Genomic DNA, 22,740 nt, shown 5'->3' with positions numbered 1-22,740 from the left:
CAACCACTAACTGTGAGTGAAAGAAAACTTTTTGTGTTATCATTCATTATTCTCTGAAAAATGGCCAAGAAATCATACATTCTGCCAGGATATGTAAACTTATGAGCACAACTGTAACCAAAGCAGAATACCAGCAAATAACCTGAATCAGCAAAGATGAAATCAGGAAAGCTAAGGCTCAGAATGAAGTAAAATTTGCAATAAATGTCCAAAATAATTTTAAAAGCTTCTGTCAACATATAAAAAACAAGAGAAAAGTCAAGGCAAAATTGCTTAATTCATTCTTTGCATCTGTCATTACACAAAAGTATATAAAAATAGTCCAATCTAACAAATATACTATAAAAGATTAAATATGAATACAAGTCAAAAAAGACAAGAAAATGATAAGACAATACCTTTCCACTAGAAGAGTTTAAATCACCAAGACAAGATGGATTTTAACCCAAGGTTCTAAAGGAACCAACAGCCGTGATCCAGACAGTTGTGATCTTGGAACCACTGAACCATACCTTTCAAAGATCCTGGAGCACTGAGGAACTACCAGAGGAAAATAACTGATTTGGGTCCCCATCTTCAAAAAGGGGAAAAAATGGACCAGCAAAATACAGACATCAATTCTTGGGAAGATCCTGGGAAAGATAATCAAGCAATGGATCTGGATCTGCAAACACTTAGAAACAACCAAAACTATTTCTAGAAGCCAACATGCCAAACAAACTTATTGCATTCTTTAACAAAATGACTAACTTAGTGAACCAGCAAAATGCTGTCAACATAGTTTACTTGGACTTTAGCAGGAATTTGACAAAGTATATCATAGCCTACTTCCTGGTAAGATAGAAAAATTAGAGTATACTGTATCATCACCAGGTGGATTTGTAACTGCCTGATCAATCACACTCTACATGTTGTCCTTAATGTATCTTAGCTTCCTGGAGGAAAGTAAGCAATAGGTTACCTCAAGGTTCTGTTTTGGGCCCAGTACTCTTCAATACTGAAACTGCTGAGATGACCAGGACTTGAGTGACATTTAGTCAAAAAGTCCATAAAGACTTTCCAGCCACTAATAAATGTAGATATTGGTAGGTATATTTTTAAGGGTTATCCTGGCCATACCTGTCCTGGATTGGCAACGCTTCAGGTTGTCACTTCTTCTGGGGGCAGAGCACCTTCTGTCCAAGATGGTTGGCATTTGTGCCATGGAATGCTTGTTCTTCTTAGAAATGTAGCAAATGTCTTGCTGAGTTTGAACTGGGGCTTAATAATTTTCTGTTCAGCTTCATGTCTGTCCTGCTCGGCTGGCCAGTTTCTCTGCACTCAGCCATGTTTTGGGATAGCAAAAGCCAGAACCGTTTCTCCATTTAGTCCGCCACCCTGTAGCGCCGGGAGCCGAGGACCGCTTGACGAACACAGTGACTTTTCCTACAAAGGTTGAGCTCCACTCACGCACACACAGCGGAGGAAGAGGGGGGCGTTGCCTCCCTGGACAGACTACCTCCGCCCCCGCCTCCCCCTCCCCCTCCGCTCCCGCTTCCTCCGACTACAAGCCCCAGCAGCAGTTTAGATTTGGCACGCAAGCGGAGGAGGCATCCGAGGAATTTGCTTCCCGCTGAGCGCGTCTCACTGTCCGTGGGCTGAACGTCTCCGCTTCTCTTGCATGGGGCACGGTAGGACGGAGTCGCCCATGGCTGAGTGATGGCCCAGTTTTTACTCAGGAAAACTTTATCCCGGCTGAGGAGCAAGGAGCGCCTGCGGAGCAAAAAGGCGGCGGCCGCGCCTCAGAACGAACCAGGTACCCGAGGGAGGCATAGGGTCGGGGCTCCCTTCTCCCTCCCCCTGCCGGGGGCACATAGACACCTCGCCTGACAGGAGGGGGCTGCTGTAGACATCTTCGGCATTTCCTCCCCAACTATTCCTGAAATAGGCAAAAGGAAACAAAGGGAAAAGGCTACCGAGCTGGGATATGTAGCGCAATTCTTCTTTTCGCGGTGACCCTGGGGGAGCTCAAACGATGAGGCCTACGTTTCAGAGCGAATTGCTGAGGTTTTTCTGCTTAGTCCCGGCCCCAGCCTCTGGATTGAGATGGAAAGCGCCTCTTGTACCTAGCGGCCCGTTGAGTAGCAGGGTGAACTTGGAAGTTCTAGTTCTGCAACTTCTGCAGCCCCTTTCTAAGCATTCCCAGCAGTCAGGTGAAGGCTGATGTTCGTGGTTGCCGGCGACTTTGATTGCAGGAATAGTAGAAATAGGTCGGGATCGGGATCCTTCTGTTTTTAAGAAGATGTGTTCAGCCAGCTTGAGGGCCCTACTTTTTCACCAAGGGATGGCAGTTGCATCCTACAAGCCAGAGAGTGGTTGGTTCATATAGTCACAGTGTGATTGCCAAAAATAATAACTTGAATGGATCTTATGTGCTGGATGCCATTCTTTCAGATATCAGATTGAACTGAGGTCAATTTTTACTACACTGCTCAAAAAAATAAAGGGAACACAAAAATAAGACATCCTAGATCTGAATGAATGAAATATTCTTATTAAATATTTTGTTCATTACATAGTTGAATGTGCTGACAACAAAATCACACAAAAATTATCAATGGAAATCAAATTTAGCAACCCATGGAGATCTGGATTTGGAGTTACACTCAAAATTAAAGTGGAAAAAAACACTACAGGCTGATCCAACTGTGATGTAATGTCCTCAAAACAAGTCAAAATGAGGCTCAGTAGTGTACGTGGCCTCCACGTGCCTGAATGACCTCCCTACAACACCTGGGCATGCTCCTGATGAGGTGGCGGATGGTCTCCTGAGGGATCTCCTCCCACACCTGGACTAAAGCATCCCCCAACTCCTGGATGTGACATTGGTGGATGGAGCGAGACATGATGTCCCAGATGTGCTCAATTGGATTCAGGTCTGGGGAACGGGCGGGTCAGTCCATAGCATCAATGCCTTCGTCTTGCAGGAACTGCTGACACACTCCAGCCACATGAGGTCTAGCATTGTATTGCATTAGGAGGAACCCAGGGCCAACCGCACCAGCATATGGTCTCACAAGGGGTCTGAGGATCTCATCTCGGTACCTAATGGCAGTCAGGCTACCTCTGGCAAGCACATGGAAGGCTGTGCGGCCCCCTAAAGAAATACCACCCCACACCATTACTGACCCACTGCCAAACCGGTCATGCTGGAGGATGTTGAAGGCAGCAGAACATTCTCTACAGCATCTCCAGACCCTGTCACGTCTGTCACAGGTGCTCAGTGTGAACCTGCTTTCATCTGTGAAGAACACAGGGCACCAGTGGTGAATTTGCCAATCTTGGTGTTCTTTGGCAAATGCCAAACGTCCTGCATGGTGTTGGGCTGGCTGTAAGCACAACCCCCACCTGTGGACGTCGGGCCCTCATACCACCCTCATGGAGTCTGTTTCTGACTGTTTGAGCAACCACACGCACATTTGTGGCCCGCTGGAGGTCATTTTGCAGGGCTTTGGCAGTGCTCCTCCTGTCCCTCCTTGCACAAAGGTGGAGGTAGCAGTTCTGATGCTGGGTTGTTGCCCTCCTACGGCCTCCTCCATGTCTTCTGATATACTGGCCTATCTCCTGGTAGCACCTCCATGCTCTGGATACTATGCTGACAGACACAGCAAAGCTTCTTGCCACAGCTCGGATTGATATGCCATCCTGGATGAGCTGCACTACCTGAGCCACTTGTGTGGGTTGTAGACTCCATCTCATGCTACCACTAGAGTGAAAGCACCACCAGCATTCAGAAGTGACCAAACCATCAGCCAGAAAGCATAGGAACTGAGAAGTGGTCTGTGATCACCACCTGCAGAACCATTCCTTTATTGGGGATGTCTTGCTAACTGCCTATGATTTCCACCTGTTGTCTATTCCATTTGCACAACAGCATGTGAAATTGATTGTCAATCAGTGTTGCTACCTAAGTGGACAGTTTGATTTCACAGAAGTGTGATTGACTTGGAGTTACATTGTGTTGTTTAAGTGTTCCCTTTATTTTTTTTTGAGCAGTGTATTTGTAAAAACAGTGACAAAGCTATCTTAAGATCTAAGTGTGACTATTTTTACTCCCAGCTTTTATCTGAGAACTTTCCGCAATACTGATGGAAATGGTCATAAACAATTTCCCTAGTCAATGAAGATAAAATATTTTTTTTAAAATAGTGAAATAATGTAATCAAATATTTTGATTGATGAAACAGGATGTTCTAAAATTTAATACAGTAACTCTGAAAAGGGAGGTAATTCTATTGTTTGTGCTCCTTCCAATCTCTCCTGATTTGTGACCTGCATCTTCGTTCTTGAATTATGCCTGAATTAATGGGGCTCTTCATGTGGAGTCAATTGGGGATCTACAAAGAGAACTCTCTGTCTTGACCAAGGAGGGGAGTATGCGGTAAACAACAGGAAATCCAACTTGGCACTAGGTCTGAGCAGCTGGAAACTTGGGACAGATATCCTGGCCTTTGCTCTATTGCAATCCTCAGCTATATGTCTTCAGGCCAAGCCCGGATGTGGTGGGTTTGCCTGCCCCACCACAAACCCCTTTCCCCATGCCGCTTAAATACTTTCCCACTCTTCTTTTGGCATTATCAGAAATTCTGAAGGTTTGTTTCACTCAGAGAAAGTTTCATTTCTAAGATTGTTGAGGGCTCAGACTTTATTTTCAGTGTTCCCTTGTGATGTGAATTGAGAGTGTCTGATCCATTATCTGGCAGCATAATTGAGATACTATCAGTCAGTAGGAAACTAGACTCTAGAACTGAAATTCAGCCTTTTGTAGAAAGGTTTAGAGCCCTCCTGAATAAAGAGTGAGTAGATGAGTGCACTTTTATCCTCATCACTAAATGTACAGGTGACGATTTTGAACAATTACATATAGTAAGCCAATAGCATTCTTTCCTGAACTGGCTGAATGTGTCAGTGGTTATACATCCCTTGATTACATCCTGTCTTGCAATATGTTGTACATTGAACTATCCTTGAAAAGTGGAAGCTGTCATGGCTGCTAGACAGCTAAGCAGTTCAAAATGCAGGAATGATACAATATCTGTACTGAAACATCTGAACCAGCTCTCAATTGCTTACTTGCCACAGTGCTGGTATTGATTTTTAAAGTCATGAGCAGCTTAGGCTCCCCCTCTCCTTATGATCCTATATGTTTATTGAATTCTGCAAGAGAGACCTTTTGAAGATCCCACTATCAGGCCCATCTTTGAGGCACACAAGAGAAGGCCTTGTTCTATGTTGGTCCCATACTATGAAGCGCATTCCCTTGGGACATACATTTGCCCAGCTGTCTCAGTGTCTAGAAAGTAAATGAAGATGCATCACTTCTGCCAAGTTTTGTGGTTGATTGATTTTACCATTTGTTTTAATGCTAATCTTAATCTGCATTTTTAGCTTTTTACTTTTCTAGAGTTGCAAGGGGCAATTTATTTGAAAAGTGCTATCACATCCCTCCTTGACTAAATATTCCCAGCTCCTTCAGTCTGTCTTCATGGGGCTTAGTTTATTATCATCTTCATTGCCTTTCTCTGAATCTATTCAGTTTCTCTAAATCTTTTAAAATGTGGTGACTAGAATTGTCAGAGTATTAAAGATGGAGTCTGACTAAATGCAGAATAGAGTGGAAGGATTGTTTCCTCTGACTGAATATATCTTTGCCTTGTTTGCAATCATACAACATCTTGTTAGTTCATATTCAGTTTGCAATATACTACTACTAGATGCAATATACTACTACTAGAACACTACATGTTCACAAGTACTATTACTAAGCCAGGTGTCTCCCATACTATATGTGTGCATTTTATTTTTGTTTCTTAACTGAACACATTTGAATCTGTTAAATTTATTTCTTTTACATTCATCCCATTTCTCTAGCAATAAATTTTATTTATTCTAGGATATTAGTTATCCTACCTAATTTTGTATTGTCTGCAAAGAAGAATAGAATAGAATAGAATAAAACTTTACTGTCACTTTAAATGTATACTAATCAGCATACATTAAAATGAAATTTCATTGCATTCAGCTCTCAAAAGATAACCATTGTGTATATACCCAAATACCTACACGTATATAACACAGAGAAGCACCACAGTCTAGTATGAATGTATACATGGTGAAAAAAGGAGGATCCTGTGAATTTACAAGACGGATGGCACATAAGGAACAAAGCTGTTACAGAATCTAGTATTCCTACTATAAATCCTTCAAAACCTGCTGCCAGAGAAGAGGGGAGCAACAGAAACAGATGATGAAGTGGGTGTGTAGGGTCTCTAACAATGCTGTGAGCTCTAAGCACATAATGCTTATAAGCAGTATCCTGAATAGTGGGAAACAAGCTTCGTATACTCTTCTCTGCTATCCTTACCACTCTCTGTATGGACCTTCTATCTGATGCACTGCTACCACCAAACCAAACAGTGATACAGTTTGTTAAAACACTCTCAATAGTGCCTCTGTAAAGTTGGTTAAGCGTTCCTTCTATTTATCCCTTACAAATGCATATGAAGCTCCTTGCAATATCTCTCTTCATATTGCTGAAGACCATTGATAAGTACTCTTTGGATACAATTTTTATGTCTAGGTCTTATTTTAATTGTCATGCCATCAGCCCTACTGTATCTTGCTAATCAGTATATTTTTGAATGCTCTGGCATAGCTGAAATCAAGAAATTTTGCAATGATAGCATTTCCAATTTACTAAGGTAGTTAATGAATCAAAAATAAATAACAAGATTTGTTCATGACAAATCCATGCTAATTTCTGGAATTACTGCACTTTCCCAAGCATTGAAAACTGATCTCTTTATTCTATTCTAAAATCTTTCCAAATGTCAATGTTAGATTGACTGGTCATTGTGCACTCAATGTCCTTTTTCTTCTTTTTAAACATAGGGACATCTTCTCATCTGGCACATGCCCAGATTTTTCAGAGATAATATATATAGGGATTTGTCTAGACCAGGGGTGGGCAAACTACGGCCCGCGGGCCACATCTGGCCCATTGGTCTTTTTAATCCGGCCCGCCAAAGATTGGTACAGAATTAAGGTTTGATGTGAAAGATTGAATGATTGCATTCGATTTTGACTTGTAATGACAGGCATTTCGACACCAGGTGGCGGCCCGTCTGTCAAATTTTAAAAGTCAATGAGGCCCCCGAGCCAAAAAGTTTGCCCACCCCTGGTCTAGACTATGAACTTCAATATCCTAGGATGCAATTAATTTGGTATTAGAGTTATAAACTATTTTAGAATAAAGAGACAGCCATGTTTCCATCAGTCTCAAGATTCAATATTGCCCCAACATCTGATTTTGTATTGATCAGTTTTTGTTGGCTGCATTTCTCCAGACTAGAAAGTAAATCATATAAAATTTAAAAAGTGTGATCAAAAGATACAACGCTTCCAATAGTTGCAGGAATGAATCCTAGTCTGCAGTAAGTAGTATTTCGCTCAAATTTCTGTTCTGTTTCCTTATTTGGTAGGATTAATTCATAATTATATATTTCTCTGATAAACAACTAAGGGGCTATATTGAACAGATTAATAAATCAACTTCTGTTCCAATAGATCCTCCATTGGAGCTACCAGATGATTTACATCTACCTTCTGAATCTAAGTCTGTGGATACTGTTCTGTTGGTTGGTGGATGCCAGAAAAGTGCTGCCATCACTGTGTCACAGAAACAAATTTGGGCCAAGTTCACATGGAGCTGTCAAGAGGACTCTCATAACAGAAGGCCATGCCGGAGCTTTTCTCCTATGCCACAGGCCCCTGCAGATGTTGGCTCAGTGGCAACTGGACCTAATAAAAATACTGACTTGCTAGCCAGCTATCCGGAAACATGTAACTCCAGCCTCAGTACCAAATATAGCAACCAAGGTGCTTATCTACAGACCCTGGAAAAAAGTAGCCGCCAATGGGTGCTCTCCACAGGGAAGACTCAGGGGATAGAAGAGGCAGCTTTCACTTCTGCCACTGAGATGGAAGAATTCCACAAGCATGGCAACTCCCAAGGAGAGATCTGGTACAACCCAATTCCAGAGGATGAGGACTTGCAGCTCCCCTCCCTTGAAAGGAAGTGTGGTAGTGGTTATGAGAATAGGGACAAGAAGAGGAACCCAATAGGAGTTAAAGTCTCACATGAATGTGTTCCACATGAATGTATAGATATTGGCAGCTCACTGAAGGCAGTCAGTAATATGCAGATTTCACCAATCCAACAGAAGTGTGTTAAGCAAGTGGAGTCTGAGACTTACGGTGAGTTGGTTCTAAGCAGAGACTCACATTTTTCCAGGAGCATGAGAACTGCCTTGTGGTTTGGTGAATTGAAGTCTGAGGACTGTGGGGAATGGTTGCATGTCATGGTTAGTCAAGAACAAGATTATTCTTCTCTTATACTGAAACATGATCTCCTGGGAGTATCTCTTCTTTTAAAAAAGGTTCGAATAGAGAAGACAATCCCAGTCTTTTAAGTAGCTGTTATGCTGAGTTAGCTTAGCTGACTGCGCTCTAGAGTGCTTAAAAAAAATCCATTCTAAATGCACAGCAGTGCACCACTAAACCCTGTGAGTTTGCTCATGGATGTCTTGAAATGTCATTTATCTTAAATATATATTGAATTTAAGGCCATCACTAAGGGAAAAGCATCTTAAATGAAATTAGTACATGTCATTGATTGGGTTGCTGGTTATAGAAAGTTCCACTTGTTTAATCATTCATAATATCACCTACATTTTTGGCTGAAAATGTTGAGTTTAGCATTTACATTCATGTTCTTATTAATAATTAAAGTAGTATTTCAATTTTGGAGGTATTTGCAATAGACAAATGCCTGCTACTGCATTAACCACTTATACTGTATCAGATTGTTTTGTGGCTTTTTTTGGAAGAAGACTATTATCTTTTCTAGTTATCCCTTTTTTTGAAAAGCCATGAGACCAGTTCTTTCTCTCCCAACCTATTACCCTTGCAGCTTTGGTGCAATGCCTGTTACCTCCTGAATAAGTGGCATTTGGCCTGCCTTACACAGTTTCTCTCCTCAGGAAAAGTACCTGTTGCAATTGTGGATCCTGAAGAAAGTTCAGTCAGTGCCACACTGATGACCCAGAACACCAATGCCAATAAAAAGAGCCATTCTTTCAGCAAGGCCAAGTCCCCAGGTCCAGTACGAAGTCTCTCCATAAAGATGAAGAAACTGCCAGAGCTGAGACGGAAACTAAGTCTGCGCAACTCCCGTCCTCGAAGGCCAGAAGGGAGCTCCTCTGCTAAGGACTCAGGGAATGTCATCAGCCGCTATCATCTTGACAGTAGTGTGGCATCTCAGCAACCTGTGACCCAGGACAAGGCTGCCAGCAGTGGGGGATATTTGAGTGACAGTGATTCCCCAGAGCTTCTGACTAAGGCAGAGGCATCCCTTGGCCCTGAAGGGTCATCATTCTGGCTGTACAGTTTTGCTGAACAACCTAGCTGTCTACATAATTTCTCTGGTCTTGTCAGCATCCACCTGCTGGGGATTCAGGGCTTCAAGCCTCCCAAAGCTGAAACCAAAGAGCTCTTCTGCATTCTTCAAGTAGACTCTGTTAACAAGGCTCGCACAGCCCTCCTGCCTTGCCAGACTCCTGTCCTCACTCTCAACCATTTTTTCCAGCTGGAGCTGGAGGATGCCCAACTTCTCAAAATGGTGGTCTTCTCCTATGATCCTATTGTGGGCAAGAACCGAATTTGCTGCCATGGTACCATCATTCTGTCCCAGGTTTTTCAAGGTGAGGAAGACCGTTTAGGCACATGCCAATAGATAGTTTTCTACAGAGTTACAGATAGAAATAATGTCCTTTGCAGTCTACCTGCTCAGGAAGATATAGTAGGAAGCTACCTTCTGCCGCATCAGAACATTTTTTTTCACTAGTTCAGTACATACTATATTGAAGGGTCTCAATCCAACATCATTCCCATTAAAGGATACTTTTAAACTTGTGGTGGGATGGAAGTCAAAGTTGTGACCCCACTCATGTGAGGACTATGCTCTCTTATGGTCTCTCTTCTTTCTGCCAGCATAGCACAGAACCTAAGTTCTGCTCAAGATGCTAAAGTGTTGGGTACATCTTGATTGGATTGACCCCATGGGATTGCCTGATCTGGGGAAGGGGATGGGGAAGTGGGGATCCATTGTGGTCATCACATTCTCTAACATTTCTGGTTTTAGGTTGTAGGACCCAGCAGTTAGCCCTACAACTGGAGCCTCAGGGGCTTCTTTACATCAAACTCACTCTGGTGGATCGGTGGGATCCAGCTAACTCTGAACAGGAACCACAAGTCTTTGGAGTGAAACTGAATCAGCTGGTGAAAAGAGAAGGTGCTGCCATTAAGGTGCCACTCCTAATCCAGAAATGTATAACCCAGATTGAGAAACGAGGATTGAAGGTGAATATTCTCCATCCCAAAGCAACCACTTTCCTAAATTTCATGTAGTGTCTTCCACAAAACATAGAGTAGCTCAACCTGATCAACTCCTTTCTCCCAACCCAGATGTCTGTTTTTTGCAATATGTGAGGTTTATTTATTTATAGGATTTACATGGCCACTTACCTCATACAAGGATTCTAGGCAGCTCACAACCATCCCTAAAACATACTGTAGTTTTACTTTATTGATTGATTGATTAGCCCTTGGACCATATCAAAATGCAGAGTTAAAAAAATATTACTAAAATTCAATAAAAGCAATTTAAAATGGAATTAAGTAAAATACAATTTAAAATGAAATTGGAATAAAATATGATTTAAAATGAAATTGGAATAAAATACAATAATTTAAGATATAGATAAAATATGATAAAATTATATTTCGGTATCGCCCCTATCCCAATCAGTCCCAAATATGCAGATCTTAACTGAATCATTTTGCTTAAGTACTATGCTGTGTTAAATGTTATTTTCAGATTCTGGCCGCACATAAGGTAAGTTGTTTTGATATGGTAATCCCAATGGGTCATTCATTTGGTATAGAGACCAAGGTACCTGTCTTTCACCCTCATACAGGCAACAATCAAATAGGATGTGAGCCAGGTCTTCTACCTCTGCCACTGTGCAGATGCAGAGACATCCACTGTAGGGTATAGAATGGAATCTCCCATATCGGACCATTGTGTCAAGCTGTTTGAATCTCGCTCACGTAAATATCTAAGATGTTTTGGCAGTTGTAACTTCAAATAGCTGTCTATTTGAAAAGTACGTTTGGGTTTGCTCAGCCATTTCAAGTTACCCACCTTACTATGGATAACTACATCATTTTGTTTTTCTATATCCTTAACTCGTTGCGCAGCTCTTTTTTAAAATTGTTCTTCTGTTACACAAGAGACAAGAAGGCCACAGCTTCTTACAAAATTTGTTAGTTTGGTGATCCAGGAGATTTGTAATTGTGATTTTATTTGTTCTAGTAGACATAACTTGGGGAGTCTATCAATCGCCATTTCATTTACTTAGTGTCAGTAGTTATATAATTGTATGAATTCCCAATTCAGCTCTAACTGCTGTAGCAGATGTTCTTAGATCTACACCCAAAATACCTTTCAAATGCTGGGATTGTGTTGGTTCTAGTACTGTATTTGAGTATAGATCCAAAACTTCTGCTCCATACAAGAGCATTGGGGTAACTTTAGCTTTATATATTTTAATTAATGGAGTTAGGGACCCTGGATAACTATGATTCTTTAATTTAAGCAGTAAATTCAAATGAGCTTTTGCTCTAAGTTTATTCAGTTGATGATGGCAAACCCAACATCTAGCCTTAGGAAAAGTTATGCTTAAATATAAGAAGTTGTTAACCTATGCAATTGGTTCACTATGTAATTGCTGTCATACAAGGATTCTAGGCAGCTCATAACCATCCCTAAAATATAGTTAAAGACAAAGGCACCTCCAAGTGCCAGACCAAACATTTTCATAGTTCAGCCCCATATACTAGCCCAATGCTGGGGGGGAAGGGGGAGAACCAGATTTTCACAGTCTTTCAGAATGCTACAAGGGTAAAGATTCCTCTGATCTCCAATGGGAGGATGTTTCTCACCAAGAAGGCATGTCTTTGTCCCATCTAATGGTAACATTTAAGGGAAGGAAACTTAAATGCACCCACCCCATCTAATCTAGTAGGACAGGCAGATAGTCTCAGGCAGAATAAATTTTTTTACGTAACCTACCATAGCCTTGTGCCATTAGGGCTGTAAATATGATAACCAGTACCTTAAATTGGAGCTGGAAAGCAACTGCATGCCAGTGCAGGTTACACAGCAGTGATATTACTTGAATGAACCATGGGTTATCCAAAACTGCAAATTCTGCTGCATTCTGGACAGTTACAACTTCTGGATGATCTTCAAGGCCAGTTCTATTCTAAGGCATAATGATAATTTAGATGGGAGGTGACTAAGCCATGGGTGACTTCTTCCCTATACTATTGTTTGCAGCACTGTCTGCTTATCCAGGTGATGAGCTCTGTTCTGTTTGTAGGCAGTAGGCTTGTATCGCTTGTGTGGCTCAGCAGCAGTGAAGAAGGAATTACGTGATGCCTTTGAGAGGGATAGTGCTGCTGTGGTTCTTTCTGAAGATCTTTATCCAGACATCAATGTGATTACAGGTTAGTTCCTACAACTGGACTCTTTTTTTTAATAAAAGTTTTATTTAAATTTTCACAAAACATACAAATACAAATAAAATATCTTTTTTTGAAAACAGCGTGCCCCCAGGTTATCACTTCTCCATACAAACATAAACTGAATACATATTTATCTTATACATTCTAATCCATATCTTACAACTATTTTGATTTTTTTCAATAACTTTTCCCTTTCTTTACTTCCTATAGCCTTATTTTAAATTATCTCATTCCTTTCTTAATTCAATTACATATCTTTTTCTAATTTTTAAAATCTTTCTAATCAATGTTTTTATACTTTCGTCTGTCCTGTTTACAATTTCATATTTTCTTTTCTCATAAAACAAATTTTCCTCTGTAATTATTAGACTGGAGTGTAACACCTTTGTATCTTTTTTCAAATCTTGTTTAAAAATTTAAATTACACCTTTACAGTTATAACATTCATTTTCTAACCTCTATTTTATAACACATACCTATTTTCAATCGAATTCTGCTTGGTACATTCCCTTAAAATACACACTAAATTCTTAAAAGAAAAAATATTCATAACTTCTGGAGCCAAGCTGTTCCACTGATTAATTGTTCTAACTGTCAGGAAATTTCTTTTTAGTTCTAGGTTGCTTCTTTCCTTGATTAGTTCCCATCCATTGTGTCTTGTCCTGCCATCAGGTGGTTTGGAGAATAGCTTAACTTCTTCTTTGTGGTAACCCTTGATATAGTGGAACACTGCTATCATGTCACCCCTAGTCCTTTTTTTCATTAAACTAGTCATACCCAATTCTAATCTGTCTGCTTCTTCTCTCTGCTATCATTTTGCTCCCTTGTCCATCCAGTGAGGAAAAAAACCCCACTCATTTATAAAGTTTGTGTATTAGGATTTTCATGTCAGGGAACTTCAATGTGGCACAGATCTTGAAGTACCACTATGAGATCAGCCTTTTCTAATAAAGATAAAGGTTGAACCTATAACAAAGGTAATGTTGATTGTTTTCTGTTTTCCTCCTTTCCAGGAATTTTGAAGGACTATTTGCGTGAGTTACCCACTCCTCTTATCACTGACCCCCTCTATCAGGTGGTACTGGAAGCTATGTCCAATAGGACAGTGGGACTGAAAGTGAAGGAGACAACAACAGCTCTTCTGAATTGCCTACCGGAGGCTGAGAAGGTAGGAAGTCTCAGGTTGAACAAGAGAATAGGTCTATCAATCTCAGATTTAATCAGCCTTTAAAAATCTTATTCTCTCTGCTAGACCCGAGGGTAACCTCTCACAATGTATCATTAGTGAACTTCCCCATAGATGGACATCCTGAATACTTTTCTTGCTGACATGAAAGGCTGCATACCTCTTCCTAGCAGTTTTTTTATTGCACTTAATTAAAATCTTTCCTTCTTTGTTATTGACAAAATGGGCTGAAATAACTTATTTCCATTTTTAGGCCACTTTGACCATGCTGCTTGATCACCTTAGTTTGGTTGCTGCTTTCCATACCTTCAATCGCATGAGTGCCCAGAACCTTGCTGTGTGCTTTGGGCCTGTTCTCCTGAACCAAGGGGCAGGTGGGACCGTAGTCTCCAGATCTGGCCAACAGCATTGCACCATTGCCAGCACCAGAGATTTTAAACATCATCTTGAAGTATTACACTATTTGTTACAGTCCTGGCCAGGTAAATGTGCAAGAGGTTCAAAGGCATCTCTTCCATTCCTAGGGACAACTATGCTTTAGCTTTAGCTGCTGGGTTCTTGCCAATCACTTAATGAGTCCTAATACTGTTTGTTGAATTATAATGTGGTACGGAGTATTCTTTTTAGTATTTTGAGCTTATAGACTTTGTCTCCTTATTTAATCAGTTAAGAGTTAGTTGATTGTTAATCTTAAATCTACAGTGAAGGATATTTCCAGAGAATAAAATAAGAAGCATATGTAAACTGGACAATTAATTTGACCAAACAACATATTAAACCAGGGGTCGCCAACCTTTTGGACCTCAGGGACCACCAAACTCAAAATTTTAAATTCCAGGGACCACTAACCAGTTCTGTGGGTGTGGCCTAATTTGTGGGTGTGGCTTGGTGGTCATGTGACTGGCTGGGCATGGCCTGTATGTAAATATTATAAATATTTATATAAATATTGAATTTTTTTTTTAAAAGAGCAACTTTTACCCAAAATCAGTCAAAGCAGGCAGGCAGATTGAGTTGCTCACAGAATCACAGAGATTCAGAGATTTATAGATAGATTCAGAGATCTATCTATCTGCCATTGGCTAGCTCAGTCTGTCACATAAAATTTGCTTACAAGGAAACTCATAAAATTTGCTAGCAAGCAAACTCACAAAATTAACTCACAATACACCATGCATGTAAATATTGATTTTTTTTTTATAAAAAAAGAGCAACTTTTACCCAAAATCAGGCAAAGCAGATTGAGTTGCTCACACAATCATTCAGTGATCTATCTATCTGCCATCGGCTAGCTCAGTCTCTCAAATTTGCTTGCTGTGAGTCTGCACTGAATAATAGAACCTTCAGTCCTAAGGGCTGTGCTTAAAAACAGAGCCGAAGATCTAAAGACTAGCTAGAAAGCAAGAAATCCAACCATTTCCTGCTTCCTAGCTAATCTAAATCTCCCAGCACAGCAGAACAGATGATGGTCGGAAAAAGGAAAAATAGCAATTTAGCAGGCAAGTTTGCTCGGTAAGGAGTGGGCGGGGAGGGTTCCTGTGGGCCATGTGGGCTGCACAGCCTTGTGTTTCTCCACAGCCTGGATTAATTGCTGTGGGGGTGAGATTTCTCTGCAGCCTACCAAAATTTTCTCATGGCCCACCAGTAGGCCGCAGCCCACTGGTTGGTGACTACTATATTAAACAAAGCTATTTCTTAATCCTGGGTATAGCTTTAGACTCTGGGTCCAGTTGTGGTTAACTTAAGGTGATGTAACTGCAGTTATTGCTGTAAGATTCTCTGTATCATCTGAACCTGGAAGGGAGGGCTACTTAAATAACCTTCCCCTCTGGCCTTTGGTCATAAAGATGAGAAGCTGGAGCAATTGTAAAATAGGGATGTTATGGTCACAGGATATATTTCTCCATTTTGTTTTCACTCCATAGAGTAATGTGTGAAATGGAAATGCAAAAGAAATAGGTACATTCCCATCTGTGTGTTGTGGTACTGGTCTTGTTAGTGCTGCCATTTAAAAATTATAATTAAAAAACAAAGTAATAATCCACTTCCCCAAAAAGCTCAAACAAGAAAATTATCACTGGTTAAATCAATCCCTATAAAAGGGATTAAAACAATAGCCAAAGTAATAGACCTTCAACAAATTGGGGTGCTCTTAGTTTACTGGGAGTTGCCTTTGGGTGGCTATATAATGCAAATAAGTAAATAAATACTTTGATCAATGGATAAATATACTGTATTTAGGTGAATTAAGTCTTGCTCTATGAACAAACATATCACGAAAAGCAAAGGCTTCATATGCATTTTTCCAAATGTTGGATACATTGGCCTTAATACTGTGTTTCCCTGAAAATAAGACCCAGTCTTATTTTCTTTTGGGCTCCAAAATAACCATTAGGGTGGGGGTTTAGGGGATGGTCAATCATTCATGTGGCTGCCGACCAATTGCCGTGCTGCCTCTTGGGAGGGCTGCCAATGCAGTGGCGGGAAAGGCAGAAGGCAATCCCACCCACCAGACCAGCCTGGCAGGGGTGGAGTGGGAAACTGAGCGGTGCCGAAACAGCTGAAATTGTGGCACTGAAGTTTGGTCTGCTGGGCAGGATCTCTTCCAACAGAAACTACTTCTCCGCTTTCCTTCCAGAGCAAATTGTCCTTGTATAATCAAGCCCTGGAAGATTGTGGGAAACATGTGCTTATGGTAGAAGCAATGCACAACTTCTCCCAGTAACAAGAATTGCAGGCAATGGACTTCCGGTAGCACTTCCTTCAAAGACAGATCGGAGTCCGCGATTGTATGATTGGCTTTGTTTCCGCGATTGGCTTTGTTTCATGCTCTACCTGTTGGAGGGTCCCAAATGGGACCAGATGCACCCTGGAGGGGTGGTGAAAAAGGGGGAGACAGCCTGCCGGGTTGAGGGAGCCGCATCTGCCCCTTGGCTAGAAACACTCCCCCGAAGACAGGCTGTAGTGGCAGCCTTTAATGGCTGCCACGAAGAAGAGAACTAAGTTCGTGCTGGAGCGGTGAAGTGGTGAACGGTGTGTGACCAGATGAAATATCCTGGATTTTAAAAGGTAACCCCGGAAAACCGAAGGAAAGAGCCCTCACTAAAGATTGTAGAAGCGGCATTCTGAAAGAAAGAGAAAGAGTGTAAATGTAAAGAAATTGGACTTTTAAAAGGACTTAAACAGAAGTGATATTACTCAGAGAAGATTCTTTAAATATAACAGATTAGGAAACTAAATTGGAAAATTATACAGAAATTGGCATTGATTAGGCATTGATTAGAATGCTGGAAATGACTATATTTAAAAGAAATAACAGCAAATGATTGGGAATTAGCAGAGATAATACAAGCTTAAAAAAAGACAGAACTAAAAGTGAAAACTGACTCCAGAGTGCCAGAAATAAATTTTTCTCTCTGACTCTATGGAAGATTTTTGATCAAGTAAAAATGTGAATTTGACATGAAATAAAAGATTTTAATACAATAATAACCCCAGAAAGTGGAGTATAAAAATATCACTGTAAAGGGATAAGTGAAGATATTATCTTGGGATTGATTGATGGATTTGGGACTGTTTGACAAAGAAATAAAAGGATTAACATTGGAAAACTAAGATAAATGGACATTGTTGGTAAAGATCAAAATTAAAAGACGCTGGCTTTAACATACTACAGCACAATTTAATTGGATATAAACATTAAAGAAGATAACCTGAAAGTAAAGCAAAATGAATGAACTATGCAAGGAACTCAGATCGGAATTGCAAAGTGTGAGGGGAATAATAAAGTTTGGAACTATGGAACATTATGGCAGAAAAATTAGAAATGGTGATGCAGATCACAGAAGAACAAAGGAAGCCCAAGGGGGAGGAGTTAAACAAACAGGAAACCAGCTTAAAAGAGCAAAGAGAACAATGGACATTACAAAAGGACAAAAAAGGAATAAAATTTAATATTTTAATGATGGATGTGACAAATAAAGGGAAAAATATTTCAAAGATTAAACAAAAGAAGTTACAGAAGAGTAAGTCAGAAAGGAAAAATCAGGAGAGGGAGGGGGTAAAAATAAGCAAATAGGAGATGAAACCAGGAAGAATAACAGGGGAAAAGAGGGGAATTAGGAGAAAGGACCGAAAAATGATAGAAAAGGAAAAGCTGACTAAGATTAGAAGAAATTATACAGCCAAGAGACAGAGAGACAATTGTTTTAGACGTGAAATGGAAATGTATCTTGGTATTTTAGAAAATAGTTATAAAGGTTGGGGAGTTTGTAACTTAAAGTTTATTGGGAATTATTGCTAAAAGTAAAGAAATAAATTTAATCGGAATAGAAAGAGAAATAAGAATTTATTGCAAGAATGTTATTTAAGATATAATAATACGAAGAGGAAAGTGAATATGGAGTAAGAGAATTAAAAACAATTATAATGTTATAAATTTTTTTATACTGGCCTAAATGGAAATGAAATAGAAAATTTGCTATATAAATGTTATTGGAAGAACAAAGAGTATGGAAATTAAGATTATTATATTGTTAAATAAGAATTTAAAATGAGATTGTTATATTATAATTAGTAAGGTGATTAAGAAAAAGAACATAGAGTATGGAAATCAAAGTATAATATTGTTATTCATATCTATAATTAGTTAAATGGAAACAGAATGTGAAATTTGAAGTGGTTATATGAATGTTGGTGGAGTAAATATTAGATTTATTATGTAATAGGGAAAGAATACCATGTGGAACCCGATTTGGGGGGGAAGAAATATATGCATATTTCTTAAATAGGAGTAAATAGGAGACCATTGTTATTAACACAGGAGGTAGTAACTAAAATGGCTATATTGATATTAGATTTTTTTTAATTTGTTATATATTGATTTTAAGAGAGTAAAATGGGGAGAATACATAACATAAAAATAGGTGGCAAGATTGAATTGACAATAAAGGGGATAAATATTTTAGGATGAAATTGTTTTTTTTTCTGTAAATGATAAATTAAACAATATGAAGTGAAAACATATTAAAAGAAAAATGGAATAGGTAATGATATGATATGATATGAAACGATAAGAAAGCTGAAAATGTAATTATGATTATGCATCACATTGTTCACTTAAAGAGATGTGTAAAGAATAAAAAAATAAAAGAAATTATGCAAAAAAAAAAAAAGAATTGCAGGCAACGCTATTTGAAAGGGACAACGTTGCCTGCAATTTTCGTTACTGGGAAAGGTGTGCATTGCCTCTGGGTGGGGGAGGATCAATCCCCTTACATAGGTCCCCTCTACTGTTTCTCTCTCTCTTTCACACACACACATAGGTTGGATTAGACATCTCTCTCTCTCTCTCTCTCTCTCTCTCTCTGACTTTCTCACAGAGAGGGAGAGAAGAGGGGGGTTTGATCACTGTGCAATCGCCCGTCCTGTTGCACATCTCTCTTTCCTCCCTCCCTTCCTTCTTCCCTCCGTCCCTCCACACAGCAATCATTGGTCCCCACTTTCTCACCAGCCTGCATCGCCCCACATCTCCCTTCTCCATTCTGGAAATGACAACCCTGTTTTCTGATGCATTTCCTCCCAGCATTGAGCTGGGCAAGGAAGGCCAGACTCCCCTTCCCCGATGGTTCTGCAAAGCCCTTGAGGTTTTGCGTGAAGGAGTAAATCTGCTTCCTGCAGGGCCGGGTCAGCCCGTGACAAGGGGGGCAGGACTCACACATACACTAAGCTTCTTACAAAAATCATACTGGTAGCTACCAGATCTTCAGCTGATCGGGAGCAAAACATGCCTGCTCTGGATGTTAAGGCAGAAAAATGAAGGGGGGGGGGGGGAATTTCAAAGGTCCTGGAGAAAATGAGCAAAGCTCTTCTGTTTGCCATCCAAAGTGGGTGCCGAGGCTAACCCTGCAGGAAGCAATCTGTTTCTCCATGCAAAACCTCAAGGGCTTTGCAAAATAGTCAGAGAAGGGGAGCCTGGCCTTCCTTGGCCAGCTCCAGGCATAATTTTCCCAGAGCTTACCCAGTCCAGGGACAATGCAGAGATTGTATGCCACCACCACGAGGCAAGGCAAGTGGCAGAGTTGGTGAGAGTTGTACAGTATGTGTATGTGGCCACCGCTTCCTATCAGCAGCCTCCAGAGCTGCTGCCATTGAAATCATACAATGCAGGCAGTGAACGGGGAACAGGCAACATGAGGCAGCACAGCAGGTGAAGGAGGAGTGGAAGGAGGCAGTGGCTGCCAGGCAGGTGAGCTATGGGGAGGAGGGGGTGGGGACCGAAGAAAGCCCCTCCAGTAGCGGACCCAGCTGATGCACAGCAACAGCAGAGGCCTTTCACTGTCACTCCCTTCGGCTCAGAAATGGCGGAGGGGGACCAAGTAATGGGATCGAGGCTCCCCCGCCCATTCTCTATAGCATAGCAGTCCGGCTTGGGAAGGGAGTGAAAGGGAAGAGGTGGGGGTAGGTCGCTGAGTGGGGAGTGACCTGGCAGTGGGGGCCCTGAGTTGCGCGGGTCCAATGTGCAGAGTGGGAAGGGTCTTAACTAGGGCTTATTTTTGGGGTAGGGCTTATATGAGAAATCATATAAGTAAAAAATCATATATGTAATCAAATCATGCTAGAGATTTTCAGGATAGGTCTTATTTTTGTGGAAACACGGTATGTTTCATAAATACATCAGGAACAGGATGGGATGTTGAACTTGTCCCCGACCTCAACCATGGAATGTTCTTTCTTAGTCAAAATAAGATGCCACTAAACCACATGTAACATCAATTAATCCAGCATGTGAAAGAATGCATATGAAGCCTTTGCTTCAAATAATAGATGTATTCGTATTGAAACTGATTGACTCACAATATCTCAGGTGATTTGTGTATCAGTATTTGTGAGGTAAGATGTTTTAGAAATGATCCTATGTTCTGAACTCACAGGCAGATTTGAAGCTTTGGATTTCTTAATCTAGAAATTAGCTGTGTGTTCTTGTGCACTTTGGGTGACTGTCAGCTTTCATTCCCTCTTGGCCTGCTTACCTATTTTGCCTTCCTTCTTAGTGCCGCATAGGAAGATGGAAGATGGAGAACGTATCTTTCCAAGTAAGCAGGCCCATCATCAGTGTCCCCCTCCCCTGGATTTGCCACTGTCAAACACTACTGTTACTACTCGAACTCATCCAAGAGGATTGGAAAGTCCTCCAAGAAATCGTTATGCTGGAGACTGGAGTGTGTGTGGACAGCAGTTCCAGGGAGTCTCCAAGCCAGGCAGTGAGGCTGACTATGATGAGGTGGCAGGGAGTGAGAGTGACAGGGAAGAGGAGGAGGGGGCTTTGAGGAAAGGACTAGCACTCCATAGCCAAGCAGTCTACATGGGTGATTTTGCTCTGGTGGAGGATCCAGAGACTCCCTTTAGCCCAAGGCTCAATTTGAAAGACTTTGATGCTCTCATCTTGGACCTTGAGCGAGAACTCTCCTAGCAAATCAGTGTCTGCCTATGAAGCATTCTCTCAGGACTTTACAGTATAGCATTGCAAGCCGAAGTTGCCTCAGCAAGTTCTTTTTTCTGACTTGCAACTTATGCCAGTATTATTTCTGTCACAGATTTTAACTCATGGGCTCTCTTTTTTGGCTTTTGCTTGTATTGAAGAGCCAACATGAGCTCTCAGTGATTGGCCGAAAGGACACCATTGCTTGGATTCTCCCTTCAATTTATATCTGAACTGGGAACAGAATAGGGACAGGAGCTCTCAACCAGCATCTATTCAGTGAAATCTTTCTGAACTTGGAACCTTCCAAATGTGTTGGAACTCAGTTCCTATATTTCCCAGCTATGACCAACACACCTGTAAGGACAGGCTGGGAAAGGCAGCTTTAAATGCTTCCAAGGAAGAGAGATTTATCCATGGTTTTCTTTTCTTTTCTTGAAAAGGTAAAATTGAAAATGTAATGTTTTGTGCATGCTTTCTTAATCATTCAGAGCACTTTACTCATTCTTGAAGGTAGGTCAATATTATATTCTGAATCTGTATCTAGAGTCCAGACTGAAACACAATAGCTTGCCAAAGACCGAACTGAGCTGTGATTGGGATCAGCGGCTCCTTTTTGCTCCTTATTTAACCATTGGGCTCTGGGCTGGCTATAGGTTAAGAATCTTTTGGAATAACTGAAGAAGCACCTTTAGTGGATAATCTGATTGACACTGAGCAGCTAGGAGCCATATCTTAAATTCCACACAACTTTCCCCATTTCAACTTTGTTTCAAGGTATTCTGGGAAATTAAAAGGACAGTTTCAAATTAAGGGAAACACTTTGTTTTCAGTGGAAAAATTTGTAATGGCAAAGACACTGCATTTTGGAATTTTTTTCCTTTTTGGCAATAGTAGCTTAGTACAAAATCATATAATCATAACCATGGAAGTACCTTTTATGGTACTGAATCCAATCTACTGCTGTAGTGCAGGAATTCAGGTTAAAGCATCCCTATTTTAACCTCTGTTTGAACATATCCAGTGAAAAGGTTTCCATCACCACACTGGGGGACTGATCCCATTGCAGAACTATTCTTATTGTCAGGAGGTTAGCATTCTATTGGACTCTACCTTCCTGTAATTTAAATTCATTATTGCATTTTTTAATAGACTTCTGTTTTTTCTATGTGACAACCTTTCAGTTATTCAAGGAGTACTGTTATAACCCCTGACCTCCCCACATTTTCTCACAATTAAATATTAATAAATTCTTCAATTTCTCTTGGTCTTGTTTCTTGAAAATTCTTGTTACCCTTTTTGGAAACTCTCTCATTTTTTCTTAAATAAGCCCAGAATTGGTCAGAATACTTGTGGCTGGATTAGCCAGATATTTCATCTATTACAT

The 22,740-nt window shown here is 40.6% G+C and overlaps 1 protein-coding gene and 1 long non-coding RNA gene across 5 annotated transcripts in view; one reads left to right on the top strand and one right to left on the bottom strand.

The window, feature by feature from the left end:
• LOC148132363 (uncharacterized) overlaps window positions 1-1,665 on the bottom strand; it is a 10,280-nt gene extending 8,615 nt beyond the window's left edge. The window contains exon 1 of the long non-coding RNA XR_015747903.1: window positions 1,120-1,665. This is a non-coding gene — a long non-coding RNA (uncharacterized LOC148132363). The remainder of the gene's footprint in view (window positions 1-1,119) is intronic.
• On the top strand, window positions 1,657-22,740 carry SYDE1 (synapse defective Rho GTPase activating protein 1). 4 transcript variants are annotated; one of them, XM_026679647.2, is made up of 8 exons: window positions 1,657-1,795; window positions 7,606-8,295; window positions 9,081-9,800; window positions 10,241-10,458; window positions 12,543-12,669; window positions 13,701-13,855; window positions 14,127-14,355; window positions 20,926-22,740. In XM_026679647.2, exons 1-8 carry the CDS (start codon window positions 1,699-1,701, stop codon window positions 21,342-21,344), a joined length of 2,655 nt encoding a protein of 884 aa, XP_026535432.2. In that variant the 5' UTR covers window positions 1,657-1,698; the 3' UTR covers window positions 21,345-22,740. The 4 variants fall into 4 exon arrangements, with proteins under 4 accessions (XP_026535432.2, XP_087813223.1, XP_087813222.1 ...); XM_087957097.1 differs by lacking the exon at window positions 20,926-22,740 and adding an exon at window positions 16,512-16,662; XM_087957096.1 differs by lacking the exon at window positions 14,127-14,355.

Source organism: Notechis scutatus, chromosome 2, assembly GCF_049901735.1.
Source record: "Notechis scutatus isolate UNSWTSFEM ecotype Mainland chromosome 2, rNotScu1.2, whole genome shotgun sequence".
Classification (NCBI taxonomy): Eukaryota; Metazoa; Chordata; class Lepidosauria; order Squamata; family Elapidae; genus Notechis; species Notechis scutatus.
The sequence above is the reverse complement of the archived record's forward strand: the minus strand, read 5'-3'. Positions and strand labels throughout refer to the sequence as shown.